The sequence below is a fragment of the Bufo bufo genome, chromosome 5 (genome assembly GCF_905171765.1).
Source record: "Bufo bufo chromosome 5, aBufBuf1.1, whole genome shotgun sequence".
In the NCBI taxonomy this organism is placed as follows: Eukaryota; Metazoa; Chordata; class Amphibia; order Anura; family Bufonidae; genus Bufo; species Bufo bufo.
Window position 1 is genome coordinate 259,521,049 of NC_053393.1, and position 17,211 is coordinate 259,538,259.

Sequence of the window (17,211 nt, forward strand, 5' to 3'; positions counted from 1 at the left end):
GGAACTCTCTTTTATATTTGCATAGTGTCCCTCCTACTAATACCTCTAAGCTATACCCATGGTCTGTGTCCCCCAATGGAAAAAAGTACGAGAAAATTGAAATGTGCACTGTCACACATCACTGTGCCTTCCGGTGCTCGTCATCACGTTATCTCGCGAGACCCAGTGCAGGAGGTCATGGTGATGTCAACGCGATCTCCTGCCTCATAGGCATGAGGCCTACGAGTCTGAAAGTTGGGGAGCTGCAGCTGCAGTGCTTAGTACACTACCGGAAAAAAATTATAAAAGAATACCTGGAAAATGTAATGTGATTGAGCTGAGATTGACAAAGTATAAACTGCAAGTGATGCTTGGTCAATGATCATACAACCAAAGTGGTACAACTTTGGGTTTTGCGGCAAGGTAAATGTTGAGGCAGGGTCACATTAAAACTGGGTGGCATCTCCCATTGCTGAAATAAAAGCTACCACTCTGGCATGATAAAGGTCATACAGATGCTGAATATCCTCCTGTGCTATGTCATTCCAAGCATTTTTAACTTGGACCCATAGTTAGAGTTGAGCGGACACCTGGATGTTTGGGTTCGACGGGTTCGGCCGAACTTCAGAAAAAAGTTCGAGTTCGGGACCCAAACTTGACCCCGAACCCCATTGAAGTCAATGGGGACCCGAACTTTTGAGCACTAAAATGGCTGTAAAAATGTCATGGAAAGTGCTAGAGGGCTGCAAATGGCATCAAAATGTGGTTAAGAGCATGGCAAGCTTAATTACTTTAAATACCACAAAATAAGTAAAAATAAAAAATAAATAATCTTGATCTAGGAGGACGAGGTCCATATGGAGTAGGAGGTTGAGGAGGCGGTGGAGGAGGAGGTAGCCTACGCTGCTTTTTGGTTTTAATTTTTTTTTTTATTAGGGTACACCCCAAAATTTTGGGAAATATAACCTGTGATAACCCCCTCCAGTCATGCTAAACACACGTTCAGACAATACACTGGCTGCAGGGCAGGCCAGCACCTCAGAGGGGTAAAGGGCAAGCTCAGGCCATGTGCCCAATTTGGAGACCCAGAAGTTGCAGGGGCTGACCACTGTTAGTTCGTGTAGGGGTGTGCACACTTACTGCCCCACCATGTCGCACGTCCCCGTGATGTTCACGATCCAATTTGATATCTGCTCTATCCACTTTCGATGTTCTTTTATGCGCCTACCATGGTGATTAAGGGGTGGCGGGGAATCAGGGTTCCAGGCCGGAGAGGGAGCCTGAGAAAAGGATACCACATGCAAGGGAGGTGAATGGATGAAATTAAATGTAATCGAGCGGAAATGTGGGACAAAGTATTGAAGCATAAGCTTCCAAGTTAAGGAGGGGGCATGCGGCAATTACCCACTCAAGACTCGGGGAGGTAGTGACGATAAATAACAATACAGGACTCTTAAGATGCCCTGTTATTGGAATGATTAATAAAAAGTTATAGGGAATGTCACTGGGGTATTTTGGATTTGTAAACGTTAGCCAGGAGAGGCCCTGCTGCCGCTTTGTTGACTCTAGCTAACTTCTGCCTGATCGCCTGTCCCTGTGACGTCCACCATCCATTTGGATATCTTCTCTATCAACTTTCGATGTTCTTTTCTGAGCATACCAAGCTGATCACGTTTATCGGTGAATCAGTTTGTCAGTTTCACACTTTACCTGTCATACCCTGCTTAGGGTTCCATTCACATATAATATGCTATTTATCAGGAATAAGGAGATTTTTTGTGAAACTCACCTGTAAAATCTTTCTCGTCTTTTCCATTGGGGGACACAGACCATGGGTATAGCCTAGGCCATTACTAGGAGGAGACACTATGCAAATAAAGAAAGCTCCTCCTCTACGGGCTATACCCCCAGACTCCCACAGGAGGACCTCAGTGATTGCAAAAGCAGTAGAAGGAGACCAAAAACTTTGCAAAGAAAAAACATAACAAAGGAATACCGCCATCGGACCGAAACCATCAGGACCCGACATAAATGAACCAACCCCCCCTGGAACAGACAAGAATGGGTGGGAGCTGTGTCCCCCAATGGAAAAGACGAGAAAAAGATTTTACAGGAGAGTTTCACAAAAAATCTCCTTTCCTCGCCCATTCCATTGGGGGACACAGACCATGGACGTCCCAGAGCATGGAGAAAGATCAACACCGCCAGAGGGAAATGTCCAACGGTCAACCAGGAACCACTGCATGCAATACCTTGCGTCCGAGGGCAGCATCAGCCGATGCCAAAGAGTGCCGTTGGTAAAACCTTGAAAAGGTATGTAAGGACGACCAGGTTGCCGCCTTACAAAGTTGCGATGCAGACGCTTGATTACGCCTAGCTCAGGAGGCCCCCACCCGCCCTGGTGGAGTGCGCGGTAACCCCCACCGGGGGAACTCTACCATGGGAACGATACGCCATGGCAATAGCCGACCGAATCCACCGAGCTACCATGACCTTGGAGGCCGCCAGACCCTTACAAGGCCCTTCGGGAACCACGAAAAGGGAGTCAGAACGGCGGAAGGGGGCAGTCACCGAAAGGTACACCCTCAAAGCACGGACAACGTCCAGGGAATGTAGAGAGCGCTCCTTGGGGTTCGCTGGAGAAGGACAAAAAGAGGGCAGGACTATGTCCTCATTAAGGTGGAAGGCGGAGACCACCTTGGGCAAAAAAGAAGGGACCGGGCGCAGCACCACCTTATCCTTGTGGAAGACCAAAAAGGGCTCCTTAGAGGAAAGAGCCGCCAGCTCCGACACCCTCCTGATAGAGGTGATGGCCACCAGAAAAAACACTTTCCAGGTGAGCAGTCAGGGAAATTTCCCTCAGGGGTTCAAAGGGAGCCGCCTGGAGGGAAGACAGAACCAGATTGAGATCCCAGGGGGGCAGAGGAGGAACATACGAGGAACCGAATGCGCCAACCCCTGCAAGAAGGTTCTCACAGGCCCAAGAAGAGCCAGGGACCGCTGAAAGAAAATGGCAAGAGCCGAAACTTGACCTTTTAGAGAGCTCAGGGACTTTCCCAGCTCTAGGCCCGACTGGAGAAATGAGAGGACCACCGGAACAGAGAAACGAAGGGGACAAACTTCTAGTTTCTCGCAAAAGGCAAGAAAGGCCTTCCAGGTAAGATAGTATATCCAGGATGAAGCTGGCTTCCTGGACTTGATCATGGTCTTCACGACGGAGTCCGAGAAGCCCCTCTTCTTCAGGATGGCGGTCTCAACAGCCATGCCGTTAAACAAAGCGACTGTAAATTCTGGTGGAAGAGCGGTCCTTGAGACAGCAGGTCCTCTCAGAGGAAGAGGCCACGGAACGTCCGCCAGCATCCGAGTGATCTCCGAGAACCCAGCGCGGCGAGGATGGCCAGAATCCCTTCGACCGTGATCTTGCGAAGAACCTTTGGGAGTAACGGCAGCAGTGGAAAGACATAGAGGAGGGCGAAATCTCGCCACGGAGACACCAGAGCGCCCACCCCGTACTCCTCCGGATCCCGAGTTCAGGCCAGGAACGTGGGAACCTTGTTGTCGAGTCTGGACACCATCAGATCCAAGTCCGGTTTGCCCCAACGATGACAGACGTCCTCGAATACGTCCGGGTGCAGAGACCACTCTGCTGGATCCACCTTGTTGCGACTGAGGAAGTCCGCCGTCCAGTTCTCGACCCCCGGGATGTACACCGCCGACAGAACTGGAGTCTCCGCCCACTGAAGGATCTATCTCACCTCCTGCATCACCATCCGACTTCGGGTCCCGCCCTGATGATTGATGTAAGCCACGGCTGTGGCATTGTCCAACTGGACCCTTACCGGGTGACCCGCCAGGAGAGAAGTCCAATGAGAAAGGGAGAGGAAAATTGCTCTGCGCTCCAGAATGTTGATCGGCAGGCAGGCCTCCACCGCTGACCAAACCCCCTGAACCATCCGCGTCCGGAGAAAGCCGCACCAACCCAGGAGACTGGCGTCGGTGGTGACGACCGTCCAGGAGATTGGAAGTATGGACCTCCCTGAGGTCAGGTTGCGAGAGGAGAGCCACCACGGGAGTTCCGCGCAAACCCGAGGAGGCAGGCGGATCCGAGAGTCCAGACCTCGCGATGTCTTGTCCCAGGCGGACAGGATCGCCTGCTGCAGAGGCCGGGTGTGAAACTGGGCAAAGGGGACGGCTTCGAAGGAGGCCACCATAAGCCCCAGAGCCTGCATGCACTCCCGGATGGAGAGATACCTGGAGTGCAGAAGACGAGACACCGACTCCTGAATCAGAGAGGACTTGGCATCCGGAAGGAATACCCGGGCTGCCGCGGTGTCCATGATCATCCCCAGGAAAATCACCCTCTGGGAGGGACGAAGAGAGGACTTCGGGAAGTTGATCAGCCAGCCGAACTGTTCCAGAGTCTGGACAGTGATCCGGACGCTGTATTCTGCCTGGGGAAGGGAGGGAGCCTTTATCAGTATGTCGTCCAGGTAAGGCAACAGCGATATGCCTCTGGTACGAAGAAGTGTCATGAGCGGAGCCAAGATCTTGGTAAATACCCTCGGGGCTGTCGCCAGCCCAAAAGGAAGCGCGACTGATAATTATGTCCCCCAATGGCGAATCGCAGGAATCTGAAGTGAGATTCTGCGATAGGGACATGCAGATAGGCGTCCCGGATGTCCACCGACGCGAGGAACTCCCCTGGAAGAAGAGAAGCAATAACGGAGCTGAGGGATTCCATTCGGAACCTCTGCACCCTCAGGGACTTGTTTAGCAGCTTCAGGTCCAGGACCGGGTGCACTGAACCCTCCTTCTTTGGCACTACGAACAGGTTGGAGTAGAACCCTGTGCCTTATTCCTGTAGAGGGACTGGGGCAATTACTCCCCTGTCCAGAAGGGAAGAGACCGCTTGTAAGAGGTCCGAGGCCCGAGTCGGATCCCCCGGAACCCGAGAAGGGAAGAAACGTTCCGGAGGCCTGGAAACAAACTATTTTGTAACCAGAGGTTACAACTTCCAGGGCCCAAGCGTCCTGGATGTGAGCTCTCCAAACCTGCTTAAAGGAAAGCAGTCGGCCCCCCCCACCGCAAGAGGTGGGGGCGCCCCTTCAGGCGGAGGACTGCTTGGAAGCTGCGGGGCCGGCAGAACTCCCCTGGAACTGTGCCCGCGGGCGCCAGGAGGGTTGGGGCTTAAAGGAAGGCTTCTCGCGGGAGTCCTGAGGGCCACCGGAGGAGGGGGCCGTCGCAGACCTGGAAGAGGAGAAGCGACGAAAGGACTGGTAACTAGGACCAGAGGACCGAACTCTGAAGGTGCGCTTGGATCTAGATTGGGGCAGGTGGGTGCTCTTGCCCCCCGTAGCGTCCGAGATAATCTCGTCCAGCTTAGTACCAAAAAGCCTGGAACCCGCGAAAGGGAGGTTAGTGAGAAAACGCTTTGAGGAAGCGTCAGCGTCCCAAACCTTCAGCCAGATTTCCCTGCGCTGCGTGACAGAGAGGGCCGAAACACGGGCAAAGAGGGTGCTGACATCCAAGGAAGATTCACAGAGGAATTTTGTCGCCTGAGACATCTGGAGGACAAAGTTCAAAGTGTCCGCAGAGGCATCCTGCTCTGCGAGGTCCTGATAGTGGCGCTGCAACCAAACCGAAAGCGCCCTGGCCACCCAGGCTGAGGCGAACGCGGGGCGCAGACCTGTGCCCGCCAGCGTGAAGATGGCCTTGGAAAGAGAATCCAAACGCCTGTCAATGGAGTCCTGTAGGGAGGAACCGTCCAAGACCGGTATGGCCGTATTCTTAGCCAATCTGGCAACCGGCGGGTCGACCTTGGGTGGGGAAGACCACTGCTGCACGTTCTCTGCCGGAAATAGATAAAGAGTATCCATGCGTCTTGTGGCAGAAAAACGGTGATTAGGGCGGTCCCAGGCCTTAGAAAGGACCTTGGCAAATTCGCCATGGATGGGGAATGCGACTGCCTCTAGTTTCCTGGAATGGAAAAGGGGGAATTCCTGGCTACTGGTGGAAGGAGGGTCCCCCTGGATATCAAAGGTGTCACGAACCGCCGTGACCAAGTCCGCCATCATGGTGGACAGTTTAGGCAACGGCTCCAGCTCAGTGTCTTCATCCGAGCTGGATCGTTCCCCTTCAGACCTATGGTCCCTGCGAGGAGGGGGAAGAGTCTGAGTTTGCCTCCAGGCGAAAGGGTGAAGCAGAGTCATCCGAGGAGGGATGCTGCTGCGCACGCTGCCTCTTAACAGTAGAGCGTCCCCTGTGGGAAGCACTGTGAGGTGGAGCGGTGCTAGCCACAGGATCCGTGGCTGCCATGAGTTCCATAAAGGCCATGGCGGCACGCGAGACTTGGGCTAAGTCCGCGGCCTCTCTAGATATGGCAGAGGCCCAGGAGGGTTCCGCGGACTCCAAAGGGGCGGAAGAGGGACTGGGCTGAGGGAGAGGAGGAGGAATATGATCCTGTCCCGGGGCAAGGCAAGCACTACAGGCACCTGATACAGAAAGAGGCAAACAGCACACCTTGCAGGACCCCAGTGGGGCCTGAGGAGCCGCCTTAGAGGACTTTTGGGGGGCCCCTTGTTTTGGCATGATGGCGACACCCAGAAAAATCAGAAGGGTCAGGGTCTCCTACCGTTTGCAGCAGCAGATGGCAAGTACAAAGCGCCCTACCGCGACCTGAGAGGAGCTGTAGGAGCAGCCACGTGAGGAGAAGCGCTGAGGTGAGCGGAAGCACCGGAGCAGAAGCATTAGGCTTCGCCCCCTAGATGTGTCACAAATCGCGCAGGTAGTACAAATCCCTGAAAATGGCGGTGGGTGAAAGGACGGCCCAGCGGACCACTGAGCGGCGCAAGTAGCATACCGTTGCAGCGGAATAATGGTGCGAAGTTGCCACTGCCCCAAGATAGGAATCTCTCTCTCTCTCTCCATCACCAACGCCTATCAGGCAGGCCCTAAGTGTCACACAGGGAGACCGAGGGGGGAAGGGGGGGGGGGGGTCTGCAGGAGAGCCGCATATACTTATCTGCGTCCTGCAGTCTTCACCCTCACCTCCACACCAGCGGGGTACACCTCTTCAGTCAGCTGGCACAAGGAGTGGCAGTAATCTGGAGAGGGCAGGAGTAGGTGACCCTGGAACTGGTAGGCCGCCGGAGCTGCAGGTTGAGCCCGGTTCCACTGATCTTCTGTGGGGGGGTCTGGAGGTAGCCGGGGACGCCATTTCGACCCCGGCACTCGCTCCAATGAGAGACCAGGGCAACCCCATGCTGCCCTGTGTCCTCTGTTGAGAAAAAAAACAAACCTGTGTCCCCCAATGGAATGGGGGAGAAATTATGTATTTATTGTCAAATTACCCTTGTGCAGTTACATACTGCTTGACGTGCATTGGAAGCGATATAACTATTTTGTCAGTAAGTGATTCATCACAATAAACATATATTAATTGCATCATGGTAAGTGTGCTGGGGACTTTCCAAGGGTTGAAGAATACTTCTACTGACACTTCATTTTACATTGAAGGCTGAAGAATGAATGTAAGGGTACCAGTTGCATGCACACAAATTACCTATTCGAACCAAGCCACACAAAAGGTTACCACATTTACATCCCACCTTCAAATTCTTACCTCTGAAAACCATTTTGAGAAGAGACTGTGGCTATTAATCTCTATGAGTTGGCCATATCTATATCTAGAAAATAAAATGCAACAAGGTAAAATAATTCACATTATTTCATACACATGCCTGCTTACATGTCTATTACAGTGGAATAAGGACGGATCACTTGATTAATCTCCCAGACTCTGTTATTAACTCACATTCTCACCTAGGGCAAGAGCATGGGTGCTTCAACCAACCTCATCCCCTAGAGAGGGTTATCTGGGAGTAGAAAAATAGTGTCACTATGGTCCATGTCAGTATACTGCAGCTCAGCTCCTTTCATGTGACCAGGCAAAGTCCACTCACAAGAATAGCACTGTTTCGACCCATTTTCTAATCCCTTAAATTTGTTATGGGACGAAGTAGTTCCCCATTTTTGTATCAACGTATTGCAACAGCCATAACTTATTTTTCACTGATGCAGTCGTACAGATTTTTATTTTAAGGTAGATTAGTGTTCAACTTACACTGCACAATATTAATAATGTTAAAGGGAAACTGTCACCAGTTTTATGGTGTCCTAACTAAGGGCAACATAAATAAGTGACTGATTCTCTTAGCAAAATGCTGGGTCACTTTCTTTAATTGACCTAGTCAATCTGCCAACATCTTGTATTGAAAAGCTCCAGCTCATAATGAGTCCTGAATATTCATGAGCTCCTGACTCTTCTTATTTTTATATTATACAGTTATTTTCCATATGAATCAGCAGCAGGTGGGCAGGGGAGTGGCTATAGCTCAGAATTAAATATACGCTGGACTCAAATCAGCTCATTAGCATGCGACATCTTTGTGTGTATATTATGAGGTAATCATCTGTCACACCAGTAAGTGAATACATCTAAGGTACTTTTTAGTAGTTAAATGATTGTATATAATTAGATTATAATCAAATATCCACATGACAGGTTCCCTTTAAATGTATTCTGAATGCCTTTACAATGATTGCATTTTTTTGTTTTTTTTACCCGTCACTAGGGAACATGAAAATGTGAGAAAGTTTTGATAGAGCAGTGCTAAACAGTGCTGCCGTCGCTGTAGTACTAGGTGAGACTGTAGAAGATTCAGCCGCTGCATCCTTGTGCGTCTGTATCTCTCTCCCACTCTACAGCTGCTCCCAACTCTTCTAACTTCTTCTGTCTCCATAGATTTCTATGTGCAGCAGCCATAATTTCAGTGTATGGATGGATTTTAACAGTGAATTGAGAGTGACCAGTACAGAAGGTAGCAGAAGTAGAGGAGGTTTTTAAGTGGAAAAACAAGCATTCCTCTTTAATGAGATATCACAAAGAGTCTTCTCATCGTTTAAACTACTGATTTACGGGGGAAAATAAAAATTTTTACTTCTGTAAAGAAGATGTGAACCAACCATAATATTCAGGGAAGAACCTGATAGCAAGTGTTTAATTCCCCTGCAGTGACAACCCGGGATAAATGAAATCACTACAAGGCACCCGTTAACATAAAGTGGACTGTCCACATGCATGCTGGGTCCTCCAGAAGGAGAGAGACCCTCTTTGTAACCACTTTCAGACAATTCATAGGGACTGGAATGAGGGACTTCCATCTATTAACTCAATTTCCTAATAGAGTATTTGAAAATGTGTGCAATCCCATTATATAGTATAAACAAATTAGTTGTGGGGCCCCCAACTGCTGGGACCCCGAAAGTTCCAGTGTCTCTTCCTGTCTGGCTGGAATATTGACCACCAAATGTATTCCTACCAAGGAGTAGTAACGCACAATTCAGATTTGCATGTCCAAATGCCGACGATAATCAGTGTACGATTGAGAGCAGTAAACATATCAGTAACCACATTATTTTCTACACCAGTGTTTCTCAAACCAGTGAGGTGCCCCCTACTTGCTGGTTTGGGACAATTTTCCCTTAGGCCACATATTACTTTCTCTGGCTGCAGCAGTCTCTGTTTTAGAACCATAACCATAATGTTTTTCTGTTTATTTTATGTTGAGGAGACGAACCCTAAATTGATAAAAATTTTACATTTTGACATAGACTTTAACCACTGGTGGTGAGGGCCTAGTAAGATAAATGTTTGAGAAGCCTTGCATTATATTATAAATAACAATACCTGCTTGACAATCTGATGGACAGCTTCTGAGCCAGTGCTTTGCAAAGTGATGTTTTCCCAGTACCAGGAGGTCCTAGTGGTCGGCACATACAAAGAGGGCATGTGACAAAATGGCAGACTATAATTTCAAATGTTCTCTTAAGGTGGACAAGCTGAAAACTCCCATAATCTGATAAGAACTCACCATGCAAAAGGACGACTCTGTTCCATGCAATCAAATTGCTATTTACACTTTTGTCAGAAAAAAGCAGCGTTGTTGTAACATAATCTAAAAGCTAAAGAAAAAACAATGACAGTTCATATAATGAGACTTTTGCAGAATGTAAGGGTTTGGTAATCAAGGCATGTGAGTCACATGTCCCATAAGACTTCTATTATTCTTTATGGGAAATATTGGATTACACTTACCAGTAATTGTTTTTCTTTGAGCCTATGACAGCACCCCTGGAGAGACCGCATCCGCATCCTCCTCCGGACAGGAAACAGGAACCAGAATTGCCTTTTAAAAGAGGGGTTCTCACCCTCTAACTCCAGTCCTTTCTCAAGTACTAAGAAAACATAACATCTAAAATATCATCATTCTCAATATATGTACAGTATATATAAAACCTTATTTTTTTTGTTGGGGTGGGAATTAATGGGGTGCTCTCATAGGCTAAAAAGAAAAACGATTACGGTAAGTGTGATCCAATATTTCTCTTTCGCCTATGACAGCACCCCTGGAGAATAGGCAAGTATCCTATTTAGGGCGGGACCACAGCCTGCAGCACCTTACAGCCAAAGGAAAGACCTTCATTAGAAGGTAGCTGTAGAATATAGTGCCTAAAAAAAGTATAAGGAGAACTCCAGGTAGCTGCTCTACAAATCTGCTGAATTGAAGCTGAAGCTCTCTCTGCTAATGATGTGGAGACTGATCTTGTAGAGTGAGTCCCAAACCCCGAGGGCGGAACTACTCTTTTAGAAGAGTAAGCTAAGGAAATGGCCTGCCTGATTCACATAGCAATAGTCTGAGAAGAGGCAGCAGAACCCTTCCTAGCTCGCTGAATTAAAAGAAGCAGACGAGAGGAGGCCCTCCAAAGTGGAGTAACCTTCAGATATTGTAAAATACACCTCCTAACGTCTAGGCAATTGAACTCTGTTTCTCATTCTTAGGGGAGGCACAGAAAGAAGGTAACACCATCTTCTGAGAAGGGTGAAAATGAGAAGAGACTTTTGGTAAAAAAGAAGAATCAGGAGAAATCACTACCCGATCCTCCAAGATAACCAAATGGGGGGGGGAATCAGCAGCAGTGATCTCACCAACCCTTCTAGCCGAGGTAATGGCAAGCAGGAAAGCAAGCTTTAGAGAGCATCTTTTGGGAGATATTATCAATCGGCTCAAAGGGGTCAGAAGAGAGAGAGAGCAGAGAGGACCAAGTTTAAATCCCAAGGAGGGGTTTTAACTTTTGAGACCTTGGACACAGCTATAACAAACCTTTTGACCCAGGGATGGTGTTAGTCTAAACTCAAATGAGGCACTTAAAACAGATATCTGGACCTTTAAAGTACTAGGCCTGAGTTTTTTCTTCCAACCTTCCTGTAAGAATTCCAGCACAAGCGGAATGTCAGGAACCTCTAACACATCCACAGGTCTATTGGCGAATCTGAAAAAGGCCTTTCAAACTCTGAGATAGATCTCAGAAGTAACCCTCTTTCAACTGGCCAACAGAGTATCAACCACCTCTTCAGAAAGACCTCTACTTTTTAAAATCTCCCTCTCAAAAGCCAAGCAGTCAGATGTAGATTTCTTACTTCTGGGTGAAAGATTGGACCCTGAGACAGAAGCTCCTGAGACTCCGGAAGCACCCATGGGGTTGCTATTGACATCCTGAGGAGCCAGGAGAACCAAATTCTTCTCGACCAGAAGGGGGCTATAACTATTACAGTGGCTTCCTCATCTCTGATCTTTTTGAGAACCTTCGGTAACATTTTTAAGGGGGGAAAGGCATAGAGAAGGCCCTGCCTCCAAGATCGAGCCAATGCATCCACTGCTCTCGGATATTCCCACGGGGATATGGAATAGAAAACCTCTACCTTAATGTTCGATCTGGTGGCAAATAGATCTATCTCCGGAATCCCCATAATGCTGTGACCTGGTTGAAAACCTTTTGATCTAGGGACCACCCTCTCTGGCTTAGAGGATGACGACTGAGGAAGTCCGCTTTCACATTGTCCGAGCCCTTTAGATGCACCGCAAAAAGATGATAGAGAAGCTTCTGCCAGACTGAATATCTGATGGGTGAGAGACATTAGGCCCTGAGCCCTTGTACCTACCTGCCGATTGATATAGGCTACAGCTGTCGTATTGTCCGAGCAGATTTTTACATTTCTGCCCCTGATAACGGGAAGACTCTGTACCAGGGTTAACCTGATCGCATTTAACTCCCTGAAATTGTGAGACTGGGATAAAGCTCTGCTGTGCCAGCTTCCCTGCAACAGAAGGGACTCCACATGGGCTCCCCAACCAGATAGACTCGCATCCGTTGTTAAAGGAAGAACCGCTTCTCTGATCCACGGGACTCCTCTTTGTAGATTCTCTAAATCCATCCACCACCTCAAGGAGCTCAGAGTCCGAGGTGATAGAGAGATTTCCGAGTCCAGAGAGATAGTACATCTGTCCCATTCCTGTAGAGTCTGAAGCTGGAGAATTCTTGAATGATATTGGGCCCATTCTACCCCGGGAATCGCATCTATCATGAGACCCAACACAAACATGGCTTCTATTAGGGTGACAGACAGGCGCGAGTGAATCCGTTGGACCCTGGACTTGATTAGTAAGGCCTTCTGAAGGGGTAACAGACACTTCTGGGATCTGGAGTCTAAAATCATCCCAAGGAAGCTGTATCTCTGGCTTGGACGTAAACTGGACTTTTCTAGATTTATCTGTCAACCTAGCTTTTCTAGAACTTCCCTCAACCAGGCAATCTATCTCTGAAGAGCCTGATCTGACTGAGACACAAGAAGAAAGTCGTCCAGGTAGGATATATTGACACTCTCCCTCGCGTGGGCCATCATTTCTGAAACAATCTTCGTGAACACCCTCGGAGCCTGCAACTTCCTTCTCTAATTGGACTGCTATTCTCAGAAACATCTGATGGCTGGGATGGATAGGGACATGGTAATCCCTCAAGTCCGCTGTGGCCATAAAGCAGTCCGGGGAAAGATTGCTTACTGCTGACCTAATGGACTCCATACGAAACCTCTCGTACACCAGATACTGGTTTAAGCATTTTAAGTTTTTTATGGTCTGAAGCGAGCCATTTGGTTTCTTGACGAGAAACAGGGGAGAGTAAAATCATTTTGTCACCTCCTGCTCTGGGACCTTTATCAACACTCTCTTCTCTATTAGGGAAAAGACTTCTGCAATGATAGCTGAGTGCTTTGTGGGATCTGATCGGTAATCTGCGACCACAAATCTACCCTGTGGAAAGCTTTGAAAGATTAACCTGAGGCCTTCCCTTATTACCGAGTTTATCCATGTGCCATCAGAGATCTCCTGCCACAGATCGGCAAAAAGAGACAGACGACCTCCGACAGGGGGCCTGGCGTCATTGGGACTGTTTCTTTGAGGCTCTCTTCTTTCCCTTAAAGAGGACCTTTCATCTGAATCATGTATGTAAACTGAATATACAAACATGGAGAGCGGCGCCCAGGGATCCCCCTGCACTTACTATTATCCCCGGGCGCCGCTCCGTTCTCCTGTTATAGGCTCCGGTAAAGTCATAGTTAGGCTCCACCCATTTGAGCCTGCCGGCGTCTCTTTCTCCTATGTTGTAGCGCTGGCCAATCGCAGCGCTCAGCTCATAGCATGGCTAAGAGCTGAGCGCTGAGATTGGCCAGCGCTACAGCATAGGAGAAGGAGACCGCGGCAGGCTCAAATGGGTGGAGCCTAACTATGACTTTACCGGAGCCTATAACAGGAGAACGGAGCGGCGCCCGGGGATAATAGTAAGTGCAGGGGGATCCCTGGGCGTCGCTCTCCATGTATGTATATTCAGTTTACATACTTGATTCTGATGAAAGGTCCTCTTTAAATCATTCTTTATAAAAATCTAGGACGGAAAGACCTCCAGGGGGGTTGACTAGTGGAGGGAAAACCTTTTTTATTGTCGGAGGCCTTTTCTAGAAGGTCGTCAAGGACGGGGCCAAATAAAAACTCACCCTGACACAGGATAGCGCAAAGCTTTGCCTTAGAGGAAGCGTCCCTATTCCAGCCCTTTAACCAAATAGCCCTACGGGCAGAGTTAGATAAGGCCGAAGCCCTAGCGGAGAACCTTAAGGAGTCCGCAGAGGCATCCGCCAAGAAATCTAGGGCATTGTTTATAATGGGGAAGGAGGTGAGCAACTGTTCCCTTGGGGTAACTCCTTTAATGTGGGCCTCTAACTCCCCCATCCACACCTTTAAGGACCTAGCAACAGACGTAGCAGCAATAGCGGGTTTAAAAGCTGCTAGAGGCCTCCCAATTTTTCTTTAAATAAACCTCTCCCCTTCTGTCCATTGGGTCCTTAAGGGAACCCATATCTTCAAAGGGTAGTGCATTTTTCCTGGACATCTTAGCCACAGGAGCATCTATTTTTGGGGCCCAATCCCAGGGGGCGGAGAGGAATGAACGAAAAACTTCCTATCAGGTCTTTTGGCGATTACCGCCTAAATGTTCTTATCAAACACTTTCCTCTTCCTTGGACCTAGGCCCTCAAACAGAGTCTTGCACTGATTGCTGAGGTTTTTGATCATCCAACCCCATAGTAGTTCTAGCCGCCTTGACTTGACTAGGGAGTTAGTGTTCTCAGCATGAAACAGCAGTTTCCCTGCGGCCTTCTCAGAAGAATCGTCAGATGACAAACACCCTCCTCCGTCCTCCAAACCAGAAAGGATATCGCTGTCACTGGAGGAGGAATCTTTAGATGCAGCAGCAGAAGTAACGGGGCGGCATTTCGCTAACCGACTCTCTGACCTCATCCTGGATCATCTGCTTAATGCTGCTCATCAAAGATGGCGCTTCCTCCTCCTTGCTCTGGAGGTCTTCCTGGAAGACTCCTTAGACACCTAGGCACAAACAAACATGACCCCATGAGCAATACTACAAATAAAATATGCCGGGAAATTACCCCTCTTACCCCACCCTGGTACCGATGTATCATTGGTGGTCTCAGCTCGCTGAACCTGCTCCATTCTTTCACACAGCACAATCAGCCAGAATGGGAAACTGCCAGCTCGTCAGTCAGCATGGCAGTGAGCTGGCTGGCTTTTTCTCCTCGGTGCACGCTACCGGCTACCTCCCCTTCCGGTCCGCAGCGACGTCTTTCTCAGACTGCTTGAACCCAGAAGTAGATGCACATGCAGGCGAACACGGCCACAGAGGTTCGCAGGAATCCCAGAGAGGTTAAAACTCCCCAGGTTCCGGGAAGGGGAGCGTTAGGTGAGGGACAGAGACTGGAGCCCAGACTTTAGCAGCAGCTCCCCATGGAGACTTACGCCACCCAGGGTAACCCTTCTCACCGCATCAATTGCCAGGGCCCCCGCAGCTCTAGAACAACTGCATACGGCGGTTCCAATTTTCTCCTGCCTCTTAGGACAGCAAACAGAACTGGAGGTAGAGGGGAGGATCCCTCTTTTAAAAGGCGGTTCTGGTTCCCGTTTCCTGTCCGGAGGAGGCGGTCTCTCCAGGGGTGATGTCATAGGCGAAAGAGAAATTACATTGTAAGTCTTTTCCATTGCGGTGGCAGCGTAGTGTAATTACACTTGCTTCCTAGACAAAAGGCAGTGTAATGAACAGGAAGTAGTGCCGCCTCCTCTTCAAACAGGTGATTGGCAGGGGTCAAGGGTGTCAGTTCCACACAAATTTGATATTGATGACCTATCCTGAGGATTGGTCATAAATATAAAAAACCTCTGCACAATGCCTTTGACATTTCCAAGACGTTTTTTTCGGATTGTGAATGACATGAATCAAATGAGAATTGCATGCAATTTTGGAAACTTTTTTTTATTTTATTTTAACAAACATTGTATACTTACATTTGACTTTATTTCACTGTCAAATATCAGACTTTCCCAAAGCTTATGAAAGTCAGCTGAAAATACAGAGAAGAAAAATAAAACACAATAATGCCACCATCAGACTATTCTGAGTTTTTTTGATTGATTTCACATAGAGGTGGGCGATATATAAACTATATTATCGTCATAAATTCGGGAAATGATATAGATTTTAGTTATATCGTGATAGATGACCACCGCTCCATGACCTCCCAACTCTGCACCACGCTGCAGGACCTTGCGTTCACACATCGTCACCGCGCTGGCTGACTCTGTGTGTGACGTCAGGTCCCTCCCAGTGCATGCTGGGAAGAAGACGCGGCCCGTCTCCTGTGGACTTCATCAGCCAGCCGCGCACACTGCAGGAAAGGTAAGTATATTAGCAGGGGCCCAAATCTACCGGGGGGTGGGGGTGGATGGCTATGGCATGGGGCTGATGGCGCTGGCTGTGGGACATGATGGTGGCAATGGCATGGAGCTGATGGTGCTGGCTGTGGGACATCATGATGGTGGCAATGGCATGGGGCTGATGGTGCTGGCTGGGGGACATGATGATTGTGGCAATAGCATGGGGCTGATGGCGATTCATAATTTGTATACATACAGAAGAAAATAATATATTGCGATAGATCACACATGCTTCAAATTATATTGCGATATAGATTTTAGGCCATATCGCCCAGCCCTAATTTCATGTTCCCCGCTTGTCTAGCTTAACATCTTTTGCATTGATACTTATTAAAAGTTGCTCCTGGAGCTTTCTGGGTCATTTGCAATACATTGTACACATGACCTTAGCCTGGTTACAACTCACAATGTATGTGGCAGTCATCATTGTCGACACGTTCATGACCTGCCCCCTGTGCTCCATAACAACACACATGCATGAGAATGTCACTAGCACCCCATAACCAGGCTGGCTGTGCCTGCGTAGTCAGGCAGTGTAGGGCACTGACCTGCATGACATCAGCAGTCAGCACCAGAGGCTGCCTGACTGCACAGATAGCCTGGTTAGGGGGTGGGATGGTATTGTATGTTCTACAGAGCTAGCGACAGGTTCATTCTCATGCACGTGCTGTGGTTATGGAGTGCAGGGGGCAGGCCATTAATATGTTGTCATGAATGACATATTCATTGCAGGTTGTAACCAGGCTATGATCACTTGCACAATGTACGGCACATGATGCAGGAGGCGCCAGGGGCATATCATTTGATCGGGTGTGCAGAACTAACTCAGTAAGCAACTTTTAATACGTATCAATTGAAACTATGTTAGTCTCAACAAGGAACGAAGTGGTGGCATGAAATACAAAATAAATTTTTGAGTTTTCTAATAAGTTATTTAATAAAATCTATCTGCATAGCGCCACCTGCTGTTTTTTTCCTTCTTTCTCTGTTCACCACT

The 17,211-nt window shown here is 48.6% G+C and overlaps 1 protein-coding gene across 4 annotated transcripts in view; it reads right to left on the reverse strand.

Annotated features, from left to right (window-relative positions):
- The window catches only part of TRIP13 (thyroid hormone receptor interactor 13), a 211,376-nt gene that overhangs the window by 101,332 nt on the left and 92,833 nt on the right, over positions 1–17,211 (reverse strand). For all 4 annotated transcript variants that reach the window (XM_040434140.1, XM_040434142.1, XM_040434139.1 and 1 more), the window contains exons 5-8: positions 15,786–15,841; positions 9,912–10,002; positions 9,728–9,800; positions 7,601–7,664 (exon numbers count right to left, since the gene is read on the reverse strand). In XM_040434140.1, the coding sequence (XP_040290074.1) occupies positions 7,601–7,664; positions 9,728–9,800; positions 9,912–10,002; positions 15,786–15,841 (284 nt within the window). The remainder of the gene's footprint in view (positions 1–7,600; positions 7,665–9,727; positions 9,801–9,911; positions 10,003–15,785; positions 15,842–17,211) is intronic.